At 45.1% G+C, this 15,363-nt stretch overlaps 1 protein-coding gene across 1 annotated transcript; it reads left to right on the forward strand.

The window, feature by feature from the left end:
* The first annotated feature begins 206 nt into the window (after positions 1-206).
* LOC308636006 (torsin-1A-interacting protein 2-like) lies at positions 207-2,185 on the forward strand. Its single transcript, XM_081270992.1, has one exon. The coding sequence runs from the start codon at positions 1,203-1,205 to the stop codon at positions 1,680-1,682; it is 480 nt and encodes a 159-aa protein (XP_081127118.1). The 5' UTR covers positions 207-1,202; the 3' UTR covers positions 1,683-2,185.
* Positions 2,186-15,363: the final 13,178 nt, after the last annotated feature.

Here is a 15,363-nt window from a genome sequence, read left to right on the forward strand (position 1 = left end):
ACCAAGCCCAAAGTGGCACCAAACCCCCATCCCCACACGTGTTGTTCAATACCTCAGAAGCTGGGGGACCTGTTGTGATACGCTGTAAAAAATATGATCACAGTAGCCGGTGGTCATATTCTAAGCCCTTCACCAATAGGAGAGATGTGAGTGAAGATCACCAGAGGGAGGGTATCCTTTGCCCTTGACTGACTTGGGGGGTTTTTCCTTGGTTTTCAGTTCACTGGTTGATGCCTGATCTAGGTGTGGTGACTCTCCCAGGTGTTAGACAAGGGGTCCCCAGCTCCAGCATGAGACTGGCCTGTGAGGGAGTAACATGTAGATGTGACAGGTTGTGTACATATAGATGTGACAGGTTGGTTGGTTAATAGTGTGTTGGCGAACTACCTGTCCCAGCATTTCTCGCGCCTCCCGGCAGAGGTGGCGGTCATGTGGACGGGGACAGAAGCCGTTCTGCCGCGGCGGCCGCAGGGTGCTTCTCTGGAGCAGGAGGCACACTTGACGGTCTCCCCTGCCGCTGACAGCTCCCCACCCAGATCCCTGCTGGACCTGGGTCTTGCTAAGTTGCCCAGGCTGGCCTCAAACTTGTGATCCTGCTGCCTCAGCTTCCCAGAGTTGCTGGAATTAACAGGCGTGTACAACTGTGACTGGCAATAGTGGTCGAATTTTAACCCTCAAAGTGTGTGACGCATTCCCAGACCCTCCATCCAAGTCAGCATCAGCTACTTCTGTGACTGGGTCCAGATTAAGGTCCTCCCAAGACAGACTTCATTAGATCCACGCTTAAGAGGAATCTGCCAGGTTTTCCTACCTCCTCTGCAGCACTGTAAAGTGTCAAGGCCTGAAGACTTGGGTACGTGTATTACAACTGCAAGGGTGCCAGCACCAGCTACTCAGAGTAAGCCTCGTGTCTGTGTGACGCCACCACCGGCTGATAACGCACAAGAAAAAATAACTAATTGAGACTAGAGCCCTCTCTTTTCTTGTGAAGCTGGGATTTGAAAGAGCTGTTCTGAGATCTGCACTGCTAGTAAGTGACTGATAACATCATAGTCTGCATCGGTCCCTGAGGTCAGAGATTGAGCTGCAACTGAGTGAACACCAGACAATAAAATCTTGAAGAATTGCACTGAGGTGCCAGCCACATTGAACCTTCTGCAAGTAATGCTGGTTGAACTGAGAAATTGCTAAACAAACCTGTAATGGGACTACTTATTTGGGTGTCTCTCTCTGTCAATTTGCCTCTTGCTGTTACATTGCTTCTTGTGTTGTCTTTTGAAGTCCAGATGTTCTCTGATAATTCACATTGCCCTGATTGTGGGCAGCAGTGGTTCCCTAGTTTAGAACTAGGCCATTGGTTGTACCAAACCGAACTTGTTGAAAATGAATGCTACCAAGTATTCTTAGACCGTATTAACAGAGCTGATTATTGCCCAGAATGCTATCCTGATAATCCTGCTAATAGAAGCCTTGTTCTTCCTTGGTCTTTCCCACTTGAGTGGGCTCCCCAAAATCTTACCAGGTGGACCTTTGAAAAAGCTTGCCATCCATTTCTTCTGGGTCCTCCACTGGTTAGAAAAAGGATACATGACTCCAGAGTAGCTGGTTTTAACCCTGCATTACAGTTAATCTTGACCAGAACAGATAAAACCTTAAACAAAAAACTTGGCCAAAATAAATAACTTCAATAATAGTAAAAATCATGGAGACTGTAGAGGGTTTTGTGCTAGTAGCCCAAGGAAGATGGAAATATAATTCTTTTTTCTTTTTCCTTTTTTTTTTTTTTTTGGGGGTGTGCTGGGGATCAAACCTGGGGTCTCACCCATGCTAGGCAAGCACTACACCACTAAGCTATATCCCCAGCCTCATTTCTGAATCTGACCCAGGCACTACTTAGGGGAACTGCTTAAATTATTGGGTCTGCTTCTGTGGCCTAAGCATATTTTATTTAGCATATTTTAGTATTCTGACCAGATGGTTCATCTAGAACCAGACTAATGCATATAAATAATGTTTTGAAACTAGCTTGCCCCTCCTAAAAAGTTGTACAGCCTAATTATTGACATCCAACTAGGTATTCCTGGAGGGGAGGCCCCATACTATGTGCTCCATAATTGTATTTCTAATAGTAACTTTTGCGGGAAAGCATCCTCACTGTAGCTGAATTCTAGATTCTTCTAATAAATTTTAATAAGAAACTAAAAAAAAAAAAAGTGTGTTGGCTGCCCTCCAGCAGTCCTGTGATGCCGGAGAAGGCGGTGAGCCTTGCCATGTGGGGCACATGCCTGAGAAGGCAGATGGAGGCCCCAAGGTAGGAAGACAGGATATACAAAGCAGGGCCGAGGTGGCCAGGGCACTGGATGAGGCCTGGAGACCTTCTTCCAGCCCACACAGCAGCCTACCTGAGCACTGCCCTAAGTCTCCGCACCCAGTTGCCCTGCAGGTATGGTGTGCACAGGCATGCAAATCACCCAGGACCCCAGTTCTTAGGTGCACACAAGATGAAGAAAATGAACACGAGGGCTTGCTGACCCAGAGCCAGGCACTGTGGCCTGCTACAATGGACTTTGGAGCTGGACACATTGAATTTAAGTCCCAGCTCCGACATTTAGTAGTGCATTTGGGGTGCATTTCCTGACCTGTCAACCTCGTTTTCTGCATTACCTCGTTACACTGCACTCTGTGTGCACAGCCGGTAGGCGGTGAGACAGGCAGTCAGCCAGGTCGCCTCCTTTCCCCCTTATCTTTGGTCATGACCCTTTCCTTTTAAATGGCTCCCTTTTCCTCTCTCTGGTGTCTGCTGGAGGAGCACAGTGCCATCAGGAAAGGATCTGGTGTCTGTCATCTCCACCTCGCTGATACTTATTTGCAGTTATACTGCCTTTCTGGGGTTCATTTGCATTAGAAAGTTTCTGTATGGTGAGGGGCAGCTCCACTGAAGACTCCCAGTCCCCCTTTGAGAGACCCTGTCAGGTTTGGAGGCCGATTCCTGGGGCAACATTGAGACTTGAGTCCTGCCACCAACCTATGCTCCCTGGACAGAGCCTGCCCTGCCCAAGGTTTCTTTCCCACCCCTGTGCCACTCGATCTTAATTGAGGACTTCCTCTCCTTATAGCCTTTCTTCCAGACAGGAAGGAATCACAGTCAAGGGAAGGACAGGCATGGGTACCTGGAAACAAATGTGGCTCTTAGCATCTTATCATAACAATATTTATTTTTTTTCTCCTATTATCCCTTCATATTTTTTCTGGAGGTTTTAGTTCTCCCTGACCCTGGGTGAAAACTAGGACTAGCCTCAAAATTTTTGGACCAATCTTAGATTAAACAGGAAGCTATGATTACTCTTAAGTCACAAAACAGCCTCAATTCATGAAATGAAATGTCCAATCTCAAGTAAAGATAAAATTTCAGAATTGAATTAGGTTCAGGCTTCCCCTTCTTCCAGCTGGGCTCTGCCACAGATGGAAATCTGCTGCCAGAAATGCTACACAGGCAGTCCTTGCTAACTAGGGAGAGGGGTAAAGGCACAAAATAGCACCACTTATTCAAGTACTCCCATGTCATTCAGTGTGGCCAAGATACAATGGTGGGCAGAAAGAACAAGGATAGAGTGGGAATGAGGTTGGGACAGGGCACAGGACCCAATCATGCAGAGATTTGCAGGCCATGCCCTTCCCCAAGAGATGAGCCTGTGATCCTCTCTTTATACCTTCCCCACCAGAGAGTGAACCCCTTGGCCATTGCAGCCAGCTGTGTGCCTGCTGCTGGGGCAGTGAGCTCTAGGGTTTGCTGAACAGAAGAATGACTCTACCAGGAAACGCATGTCTCACCTTCGTTGGGTTTTGTTTTGTTTTTCCATTTTCTAGTAGTGAAGTGTCGGGAGGTGGTCATGATTTCTTAGCTAAGTCTTCTTCTTATCAGCAGTGCTTAGGAGCTGCTTGAGAGGAGGGAACACTGACCCTCACTGCTCAGTGAGAAGTCACTGGTGCCACTCACAGACCTCCCCAAGGAAGTTCATCTTGATGCAGAGAGGCTTTCCCCCAAAGCAAAGGTTACCAAGAGCTGCAATGCACACTTCCTCCCAGCCTCCTGAAATGGACCTGTTCCTCTGTCCATTTATTCTCTCTAGGGGTTAAGGATTAATCTGAGCTCCAGAGCAGACAAAACAAGCACTCTTTTACAATGACAGGGGACGACTTGGTAGGATTGATGTGAGGGAGGAATCCTGTGGACAGGAAATACGGGTGCTGCACACATAAATACCATGGTTGCCTGGAGAAAAAATACTGAACACAATTATTTGAGCCAAATACCTGCTTGACTCACTATCTTTCGTTGAGACAAAGATTGACAACGTGGTTAGTCAGACTCCCTTATTTGGCAGACATCTTCTCAAAAATGAGGTAAGGCTGTCACTTCAAGGAAAACAACTGACAGAACCTGTTGCCAATGACAAAAAAATTAATCTTTCTGTCACAGGTCAATGGATTTTAATATAACAAACTACAAAAAGTTCACAATATATGGGGCTGGGGCTGGGGCTCAGTGGTAAAGCGCTTGCCTTGCATGTGTGAGGCACTGGATTTGATCCTCAGCACCACATAAAAATAAATAAAGATACTGTGTGTTCATCCACAAATAAATAGATTTTTTTTTAAAAAAAAGTTCACAATATGGTTTCAAACTTTTAAGAAACTACCACTTATCAACTTTTGGTCTGACATCAAGAATGTCCATTTCCTGCCAGGTGTGGTGGTGCATGCCTGTAATCCCAGTGTCTCAGGAGGCTGAGGCAGGAGGACTACAAGTTCAAAGCCAGCCTTAGCAACTTACTGAGGTCCTAAGCAACTTAGCAAGACCCAGTCTCAAAATAAAAAATAAAGGGGCTGGGGCTGGGGCTCAGTGGTAGGGCACTTACCTGGTTTGTGTGAGGCACTGGGTTCAATTCTTAGCACCACATATAAATAAATAAAATAAAGGTCTATCAACAATTTTAAAAAATTAAAAAATATAAAGGGGCTGTGGCTCAGTAGTTAGGTGCCCCTGCATTCGATCTCTGGTACTCCTTCCCCCAAAAAAGAATGTTCTTTTGCCAAACACATATCTGTGTGAGGCTGGATTTTCTTCACATACTTCAAGTGAGGCAACGAGACACCGTATTGCATCAGACTGAATGCAGAACCTTACAAAATGCACCTGAAGGGTCATAAAAATGAAAAGGAAGGCCACTCCCATCCCTAAATCTTTTTTTTTTTTAATATTTATTTTTTAGCTTTCGGTGGACACAACATCTTTGTTGGTATGTGGTGCTGAGGATCGAACCCGGGCCACACGCATGCCAGGCGAGCGCGCTACCGCTTGAGCCACATCCCCAGCCCCTCCCTAAATCTTTTAGAAAGTGTTTGTTTTATAAAATATATTAATATGTGATTGGTTTATTTTTATTTTTAAATGAATTGGTAAGTAAAAATTTCAAAGTTCTGTTTTAATTTCTAGAACAATAAATATCAATACATAAAATCTCTTTAAACAAAAGCTTTCCAGGATCCTCAATAATTATTAAGAATTCAAAGGATGCTGAGAATAAAAAATTTGAAAACTATTATTCCATAGTGTGGCTTAGTTAGAACTTGCCCCTTTTGTTGCAAATTGAATTATTTGACCCTAAATTTAGGTCCTTAGTTTGGACTGAAATTATATTTTGTCATATTGATGTTGGCCCGAGAGGCCAGTGAAAAACCAGCCTCTACCTCAAAGCAAAGCCTGTCCAAGGAAGGGGCATGACCTTTGTCCTTGGAAAGACCACAGAGCACTGCTAGGCACATTCCCACCCTGCTGAGTTGTTTATCTACAGATAACAGGAGAGATCTGCTGAGCCAGGTGTCTCTGACTCAGTCAGGCTAGGTGGGGACCCATAGCAACCCCCTAGCAGCCACCAATTAGCATGAGACAGGGAAATACATGGGATGCCAGATGACCCCCCCAGTAGTTTATGGTGTTGGGAAACCATGTAGTTCAGCATGAACACCCCCCTTGGCTTAAACCAATCAGTTCAGTGAATCTCCCTCTTGTAGTAACCAATCACCCTTACCCAACTTGTTCCTGCCAGTGAATGTGCTAATCATGTTTTAGAGTTGTTTTATGGTTTTCCCGCGGGGTGTGATGATTTTCTAAGAGATGCTATGATGTATGTGAAGTCCCTGCCTTCCCCAAAGAATGTATAAAACTGCTGCAAACCCTGGGCTCAGGGCCTCTCAGTGTCACCAGTTGGGTGTGTGCATGTGTGGAGGACCGAGCTAGCTCGAAATAAACACCTCTTTGCTGCTTACATCCATCTTGGTCTCTGGTGGTCTTTTGGGGGTCCCGAATTCGAGCATAACACCAGCTTGTCAGAATTATTTGGAATGGGGGCCTGTCATCCAGCAATAAATTATCCTTAATAGCTTCATTTCCTATGTAGTTGTGCCATTCAGTCCTATGTCAATTAATTAATTCAACAAACATTGAACACCTCTTATGTATTCAGAATTTCACCTGTATCTCATCCAGACTGGGCTATGTGGTTTAATTGGCTCTCCCTATTGATCTGTCTAGTTTCTGGAAATGTGTGGAAAGATTCCATTTTTAGGCAGCTATGATTGATTACCCACAGGAACCTAGAAATATCTTTCAGCCTAAAATTGAAATTATTTTTTCTAAAAGCTGTTTCCTATTTATAGACACTAGCCCACATTTACATACACACACACACACACACACACACACACCTATAACATTTATTACTAATGGGTATGGTCCAGAAATGGTGAATCACTTTGAAAACATGCTCTTTTGACATTGTTACCTTTCTATTTACACCAATCTCTAAAATTCTCCGGCTGGAGAGGTACATGGAATTGTCCAAGTGGCCAGTTTGCCAATCCAGCCTCAGCCTGCAGCCTCCAGGCCTGGAGACAATCAACAGCCTCCTCTTTCTCTTTCCCATAGTGATTTCAGGCTCTCTCTGGCCCAGGCCCCATTTCTTCCCTTGATTACTTGGTTATCAGAGACCAATCTGGGTCAGATCCTTGGCTTAGAAGAGAACACATACACACACAACTAGACCTTCACAATCAAAAACTTCCCCAAACAGCCATTCTCACTCACTCAGGTCATCTCAGGCATCGGCCACCTCCCTTCCCACTGAACGCCCCCCACGCCTTCCGCACTTGGCTTCAAAGCCCGTGGTGCCTTTCTCACCTTTCTGTTTAGAGAAACAAGCCAAGAGAGGCAAGGTCCTTTGTCCAAGGTTGCATCTCAAGAACACACTTGTCCCAAGTAGGCCCTCTCTGGAGGCTGAAGATCTCTCTCTCTCACAAGTGATCAGAGACAATAATCTATCTCCATTAAGTTATACTTTTAAAGTTATAATTTTTATCCTCTCAAAAGTTCCAAAAGAATTTGGGGAAATGAAGTGCCTTTGGATTATAAACACCTTGAGTTTTCTCTCTGGAGTACTCTAAACTTGTCACCTCTACCTGAAAAAAAAAAACTTAATACATTATCCCAGTATACCCTCCTTAGATTGTCACTTTTAACATGTCATTTTAAGGTGTGGAACAGGTTGGGCAGTACTGGGTTAAAAGGCAGAATTCTCCCTGGTGTCTTCTGTGAAGGCATTGAACTGAAGTGTCACCACAATCTAGTAAAGGAGACAGGGCATTCTTTAGAGATGGGCCTGGGGCTGGGGTTGTGGCTCAGTGGTAGAGTGCTTGCCTACCATGCATGGGGAACTGGGTTCAATCCTCAGCACCACATAAAAATAAAATAGAGATATTGTGTCCACCTAAGAAACTAAAATATAAATATTTAAGAGAGAGAGAGAGAGAGAGAGAGAGAGAGAGAGAGAGAGAGAGAGAGGGACCTATGGTACACCACCACACTTGATCTTAGCCAAAAGGCTGAGAAATGATGGGCCTATAGCTATGAAGCTTTGGAAAAGTTACTGAACCTCACCTGTATAATAGAGGTAATAACCTGGGCATGGTAGCTCACATCTATAATCTGAGAGACTTTGGAGGCTGAACCAGGAAGATTGCAAGTTTGAGGCCAATCTCAGTAATTGAACAAGGTCCTAAGGACTTAGCAAGACTCTGTCTCAAAATAAAAATAAAAGGAGTAGGGATGTGGCTCAGCAGTTGAGAACCTTTGGATTCAATCCCCAGTACCAAAAACAAAAAACAAAACCCACAGAGATAATAATACTAGCTGTCTCCCAGGGTAGTTGTGAGGATCCAAGGAAAGGCTACATGTAATGTGCTTATTTAGGGCCTGGTCACTCATTGAGAAGTCTAGCCCAAATTTCTTTAGTATGGTGACCAGCGTCTTCAGAGAGCATGAGTGCTAGCCTTTTTTCCTGTTCTCTTAAGGGCTAGGACAGGAGTGAAACTTTAGCCTTATTCCATTATGAAACAAGTCACAGGGTTAGCCCAGGCTTGAGGAAAGAGGAAATGGGCTGTACATTTTGATGGAAGGAATGGATGCACAGGAGAGAGAGGAGGTGTCGGTGGTGGCCACCTTTGGAGACCATACACGATACAAAATGAGCTAGAACACATTTTGCGAAGAGAGAGAGGAGGGAGGGAGGGAGGGAGGGAGGGAGGGAGAGAGAGAGAGAGAGAGAGAGAGAGAGAGGAAAGATGCTTTAACCAGTTGGTCCTCAGGCACTGGTTGAAGGAGGAACTATTTTGGAAGCAACACTGATGCTCAACACTAAAAGTGTCCCCCTGACTCAACTCCAAGAGAACCTATACTCAGCAATCTCAGGGTCAGGAACTGAAAGAAAGTAAAAATCAAAGAAAAAACTTTTAATAATAAGGATGCAATATGACATTGCAAGAGCAAGGCTACCTCCTTCAGAATTCTGATAAAAAGAATTATAACTCTTGTTAGGGACAACCGTCTCTCCGTGAGAGACACAGGGTATGTCAGGGGGAAACTTGTAGCCATAGGAGTGAATTGGCTGACATTAGTGAAATCAGGAGGAATGATGTGCACATGACTGTGAAGAACCCCAGAGAGAGCGGGCTGTCTTCAAGGGAGCCACAGCGGGCATCTAAGGCCAAAGCCACCAGATGGCAGCATAGAGTTGGCTTTAGAGGCTGTAGCAGAAGGTCTGTTAGCATGGCAGCCTGGGAGGCCCTAGGCTGCCACGCAGAATACTGCTGGCCACAGGAGGAATGTGTGTGGCTGATGGCAAGTAATGGCTACCTGCATCCTTCTGCCTTGATTATCTTCCAAATGGGGAAGCACGTTGCATTTTAGGTTCTGTTTCTAGAGGATCACTCTTTCATGGAGTAAATATTCTAGAGCTGAGGATACAGCTGAATAAATTCTTTCAAAATATACCCTAAGTGCTCTGAATTTCACTAAGGCAATCTGCACAAATAGCATGGTGTAGCTCAGTGGGAGAGCACCTGCCTAGCCTGGGCAAGGCTCTGGGTGGGGATGGAGAGAAAGAGCACTAAGGATGTTTGAATATTCTCTTTAAACAATCCAAACATGGAATACTCTTCAGCAATCTAAAGGAACTATGGATACTTCCATCAGCTTGGGTGAATCCAGAAGACGTTATTATGCTAGGTGGAAGGAACCAGTCTTGAAAGGTGAACTGTGTAGTGATTTTGTTTATCCAGCACACTCAAGAAGACAAAACTGCAGTGATGGAGAATGAATGGATCATGGTTGCCAGATGTTGGGATGGAGGGGGGTAATATAAAGGAGTATCTTGGGGTGCTAGGGCGGTGTGTGCCCTGATTGTGGAGGTGGCTACATGAATCTATTCATGTGCTAAAATTCATAGCATTGTACACTGCCCCTGAGAACTCGGTTTTCCTGTCTGATGTTTTTAAATGGTCCAGCAACCATCGATAGGATTTTGGTTCCTTCAGGTCTTAGCTTCTTCCGTGGCCAAGGGAGGGTGATCTCCCAATTTATTCTCTTTTCTCCAGGAACAAAATGAAGGATCGTGTGACATTGCTGCAGACAATGGATTTTTGAAAATGACACCTTTCCCCATTTGCAAGGTGAATAAAAATTAGCAGATAGAGGAGGAAATGGTAGAGTGGGAACAAAGAGAGGAATAGAAGAGATCTGGAATGGTTTTTATGAGTTACTTTATGTTCAATACTTACTACATGCAAGGCACTGGGATTTTTAGGTTCTTTACTTCAATTTTCTCTGAGATATAGATGTTCTCATTAGCCCTACTTTTCTGATGAAGGAATTAAGGTCCAGAGAGGTAAATCAATTTTCCTAGGGCCACAAAGCTAGTGAATGGCAGGGCTGGGATTAAATTAAAAGTCAGTGCCTATAATCCCTGTGCCCTCCTATGGAGAGCAGGCTATGCCCTGCTCTGAATTCTTCTTTGATATATAGAACAACAATTTTCAGGCATGAATTTCTTCATTTTGTAAAGTAGTAGTTTGCCAAAAATTAATAAATTTTAAGCATAGGTATCAAGGTAGAATGACTCTCTATACCTTCTTTGTACAAGTAAACAACTACCATCTACCTGGAACCACCACAAAGCACAAACTGATAAATAACTTATAGGTGCCAACTAAATCTGGGAGTATCTATACACATGGATGTTCCAAATCATATTAGCAACACCAGACACAAGAGCTTATCAGCCTCACCAGATGAGAACTCCTCATTCCAGACCCATAAAAGAAGGAGTCCCCCGAGACCAAACATTACCTGGTCACTCATCATGAGCCTTGCCCAGGAAAATTGCCACCATGGAAAATCTCCAACTTTCTGTTTCCACTGGGCTTGAGCAAAGAGAATATCTCCTGTTTGTGATGATCACACATGGCCCACTCCAACCTGACACCTTAGACTGACACTCTAACACCGAAGCTGCCATTGGTCCAGAGTGTCTGCTTTGACTACTCTGCGAAACTGGGTTGTTAAACCGGGTGTGGTGGCACACCCCTGTAGCCCCAGCGGCTCGGGAGGCTGAGGCAGGAGGATCAAAAATTCAAAGCCAGCCTCAGCAACAGCAAGGCGCTAAGCAACTCAGCGGGACCCTGTCTCTAAATAAAATACAAAATAGGGCTGGGGATGTGGTTCCATGGTCCAGTCCCCCTGAATTTAATCCCTGGAACCCCCCACCAAAGAAAAAAGGAAGGGAAAGACTGGGTTGATAAAATCCTTATCTGACCACCCACAGTGACTCCTTGACTTGGCACTCATCTCTCTCTCTGCCTGTGCTCTTGGCACAGCATCCTGTAACCCTGCGGCCACTGGAACCCTTTCTTAGTCTTTCATTGTCCTATTTACATATCATCGTGTGAAGTACACGTGACCTGCGTGTTACAAATATTAGGAATTAAGATCGGAATAAAACAACGTATGTTTGCACACCTATGACTCCCGGGTGACCCACATGTATTCAGTGATCTGCTACTGATGAAGGTGGCATAGCCTATGAATTTATTGTCATCCAATAAATTCTGGCGCTGTGGAAAGACGCATCGTGTTTCCTCTATGTTAATGACATCACAGCTCCTGCCTGTCATCTCCTCCTGGCACCTTGGGGTTTCCTGTTCTTCTGGATTTTTTTTTTTTTTTTGAGAGAGAGAATTTTTAATATTTATTTTTTAGTTCTCGGTGGACACAACATCTTTGTTGGTATGTGGTGCTGAGGATCGAACTCGGGCTGCAAGCATGCCAGGCGAGCGCGCTACGGCTTGAGCCACATCCCCAGCCCCTCTTCTGGCTCTTAAGATTCCTATTTGGATTCTTCTTCTTCCTCTTCCTCCTCGTCTTCTTCCACACCCCTCTTTTGGGTGGCGCTGGGGATTATTAACCCAGGTCCTCCCACGTGCAAAGCAAGTATGGTACCACGGAGCCACCTCCCCAGCCCCCTCTTCTCTTGACATTCAAGGGTTTGGTCCTGGACATGCTCCCAGATTCTCCCCCATCTCCCTCTCTTGTGAGGGGATCCCTCCCAGCTGCTTCTTTCTCCTTGAAATGCCCAGAGTGGTTTCTGTTCTTGCCTTATCCTGGATACAGAGGCTCAGCTCTAGCCTCTCAGGAGAACCTCTTCAAGGATTTAATTCTCATAAAAGGCTGTATTTGAAAAACAAGGAAATGGACTTGGGACAGAAAACCTCAAGACAGGTGTCTCTGAAATACCCCCTCCTCTCAGCAGCCCCCCCAATGAGACCAGAATTGATTGGGGATTGGCTTGGGGGAGGGAGCAGAAATTATCCAAAAAGCCTTCCCAGCTAAGCAATGTCTTTCTGATAATCAGTTCTGCGATTCTGTAACCAAACCACCTGAAAAGAGCAAGTTAGAGGAGGAAAAGTTTATCTGGGGGCTCATGGTTTCAGAGCTCTCAGTCTATAGATGGCCAAGTTCAGGGTTCTGGGTCCAAGAGGAGTCAGCACATCATGGTCAAAGGGCCATGATGGAAGGAAACATGACAGGGATGGACCGCAGGAAAGATGTACCCTTCCTGGACATGCCGCCAGAGACCCACCTCCTCCAGCCATGTCCCACCTGCCTATAGTTATCACCCAATCAGTCCATCCAAAGTAGGAGGTCCCAGCTCTCCCATCTATTTATGCTCTGAATATTCCTGTATTAACACAGGAGTTTTGAGGGATCACCTCATATCCAAACCATAAGACACTTTCTCTTTTCTCTGCATGTTGACTGCCTATCCTTGGTGTGAAGGAGGTGAGGGGGATTATTAGTCACCAGAGCACAGAGAGGGGAACTGAGGCACAAGGAAGCTTGAAATAGAGTAGCATGTGGCAAATCATCAACCAAACCCAGAAAAATCCTAAAAGAGATGGAGTGGGGGAGGATCCATTAAGTTATGCAATACTCCCAGTGTCCAGAATTTCCATGCAATAGTTTCTATTTATTTTTATTTATTTTATTATTTTTGGTACCGGGGATTGAACCTTACCACTGAGTTACATTCCCCTGCTCCTCCCCACAATCTTTCTTTTTTTTTTTTTTTTTCAGTTAGGGTTGCTAATTGCTGAAGCTGGCCTCAAACTTGCAATCCTCCTGCTTCAGCCTCCCAAGTAGCTGGGATTAGAGGTGTGCCCAGTACAATAGTTCTTTGATTAAACTTTCACAATGCCTTATTATGTTCATTGACAAGAAAAATGAGACTTAGGTTAAATAAACTGTCCAGCATCACTAGAAGTGAAAAGTGCCCATCTTCCACTTCCAGGGGCCAAGATTCTTAATTTAAGCAATTTCTTGTAAAGCCTGACAGCCACAGCCTCCAACAGGGTCTTTGGTTGCCAGACTCTCCCAAGGGACAAACAGTACTCTTAGGCAGCTATTCCAGGGGTTTCCCCACTGTGCAAAAAAGGAACAGGACAAGTGGACTCTTATATAACCACATGATTAGCTGTCATAAGGCTCCTAATGATGATTATTTATTTATATATTTTTATTTTTGGTACCAGGAACTGAACCCAGGGGTACTTCACCACTGAGCCACATCCCCCACCCCCACCCCTTCTTTTTTTCTATTTTAGTTTTAGAGACAGGATCTCAATGAGTTGTTTGGGGGCCTTACTAAGTTGCTGAGGCTGGCTTTGAACTCCCAATCCTCCTGCCTCCGTCTCCGGAGCCCCTGGGATTACAGGTGTGCCAAACCGCACCTGACTAAACAAGTTTTGAATGGAAAGAAAAATTTTGAGTAAAAGGAGTATACAAAATTGTATGTATGGCACGGTTATATCCCCAAAACCATCAAACAAACTTGCCTGTGTAGAGAAAAGGAAACTGGAAATCCACCCAAATGTAAACAATGGTGGTGAAATTATGGGAATATTTTTCTTTCTTTATTTAAAAAATTTTTTTTTCAAAATTTTCTTAAAGGAAAAAAAAGGAATAAGTTTCATTTTTTTTTTTTTTTTGAAAGACAGCCACTTGGCATGGAATGAAGTGAAAGTGAAAGAACCAGTGATGGAGGAAAATCCCTCAGGCATCAAGACATTGGAGAAAAGGAGGAGACTCCTTCGCTTTTCCAAGAATGTGGTTGCCTTTCTGGTTTTTCAGAGACCCACCCGGCCTCCTCTGCCCAGCCAGTGCTGGCCTCTGACCATCTGTGAGCACTCGCCGTGGGCACCAGTCTGAGCTGGGCACCAGAAACCAGCCAGTGTGTCCCCTCTGCTGCACTGTAAGTTCTGGGGACAGAGATTGGCTAGGTCCTGTTCATCTCTGTGCCCCGAAGGCTGAGAGCAACACCCTGTGCGTAGTTAAGAACACAAAAGGGGTTGAATAGAGAGAATCCTGAGCTTCTTCCTCAGAACTTGTGACTTTGAGACCTGAGTTGAACACCAAGCCTTGAGAGCAAGATGGAACCTGATCTCACAACATTAACTAGCAATTGGGAGGATGCATAGGGAGCACTAGGTTCTCACCAGTCAGCCTCAGCATCCTTCCCCTTAAGGGCTACCATCTTCACTGGTAAAGAAACCTCAGATGGTACAAAGATCTCCAGCAGCTCAGGGAGAGTTTAACTGGTGGCGTTCTGTAGATGACATTCAATTTTTCATTATCCATTTACTATTGAAATTAATTTATCCCAGTGCCGTCTTGCTGACAATAATCTGGCTACCGTGTGGGACAAACCACGTCCCCTACAACTGAACAATGACCCCACAGGGTCCTCCCACACCAGCTCCCTCCTGGCCCCAGGCTCCCACCCTCCTCCCACTCTGCTCCAACTGCCTGGTGTTCATGGTCCAAATGGGTCAACTGCTATGAGCTCCAGTCCCAGCCGTTCTGCAAGTTGTGCTGGGTCTAGGAAATCTCTTTTTCCAGGATCTGCTCAAATGCTGACTTCTTTACAAAGCTATTCCTGACCCCATCCCACAGGCACCACTGGGGGACAAAAGGCAGTCAATACAGATAATAAACAATTGGGTAGGACTGGGAACTAATTTGGGTCTGGGAGGATGGAGGCTGCCTCCAGGGGAATGCAGTGCTAATACCTCCAGAGGCAGGTGCAGTGGTGCACAGCGGCTTGGGAAGCTGAGGCAGGAGGATCCCAAGTTCAAAGCCAGCCTCAGCAACAATGAGGCACTAAACAACTTGGTGAGACCATGCCTCTAAATAGAATATTTTAAAAGGCTGGGGATGTGGCTCAGTGGTCAAGTGCCCCTGAGTTCAATCCCTAGGATCCAAAAAAGAAAGAAATGCTAATATATCCAGGACCTTTCCCTCTCCTCTTCTACCCCTTACCACAGTTACCTGTCCATAGTAAATGCTTCTCCTCCCAAAGGTTGTTAATGAATCACATCCTGAGTGGCCTGTTTGAGCAGACATGAAGAGGACCCCTG

Source organism: Spermophilus citellus (assembly GCF_964194105.1).
Source record: "Spermophilus citellus genome assembly, chromosome: 17".
NCBI classification, from domain to species: Eukaryota; Metazoa; Chordata; class Mammalia; order Rodentia; family Sciuridae; genus Spermophilus; species Spermophilus citellus.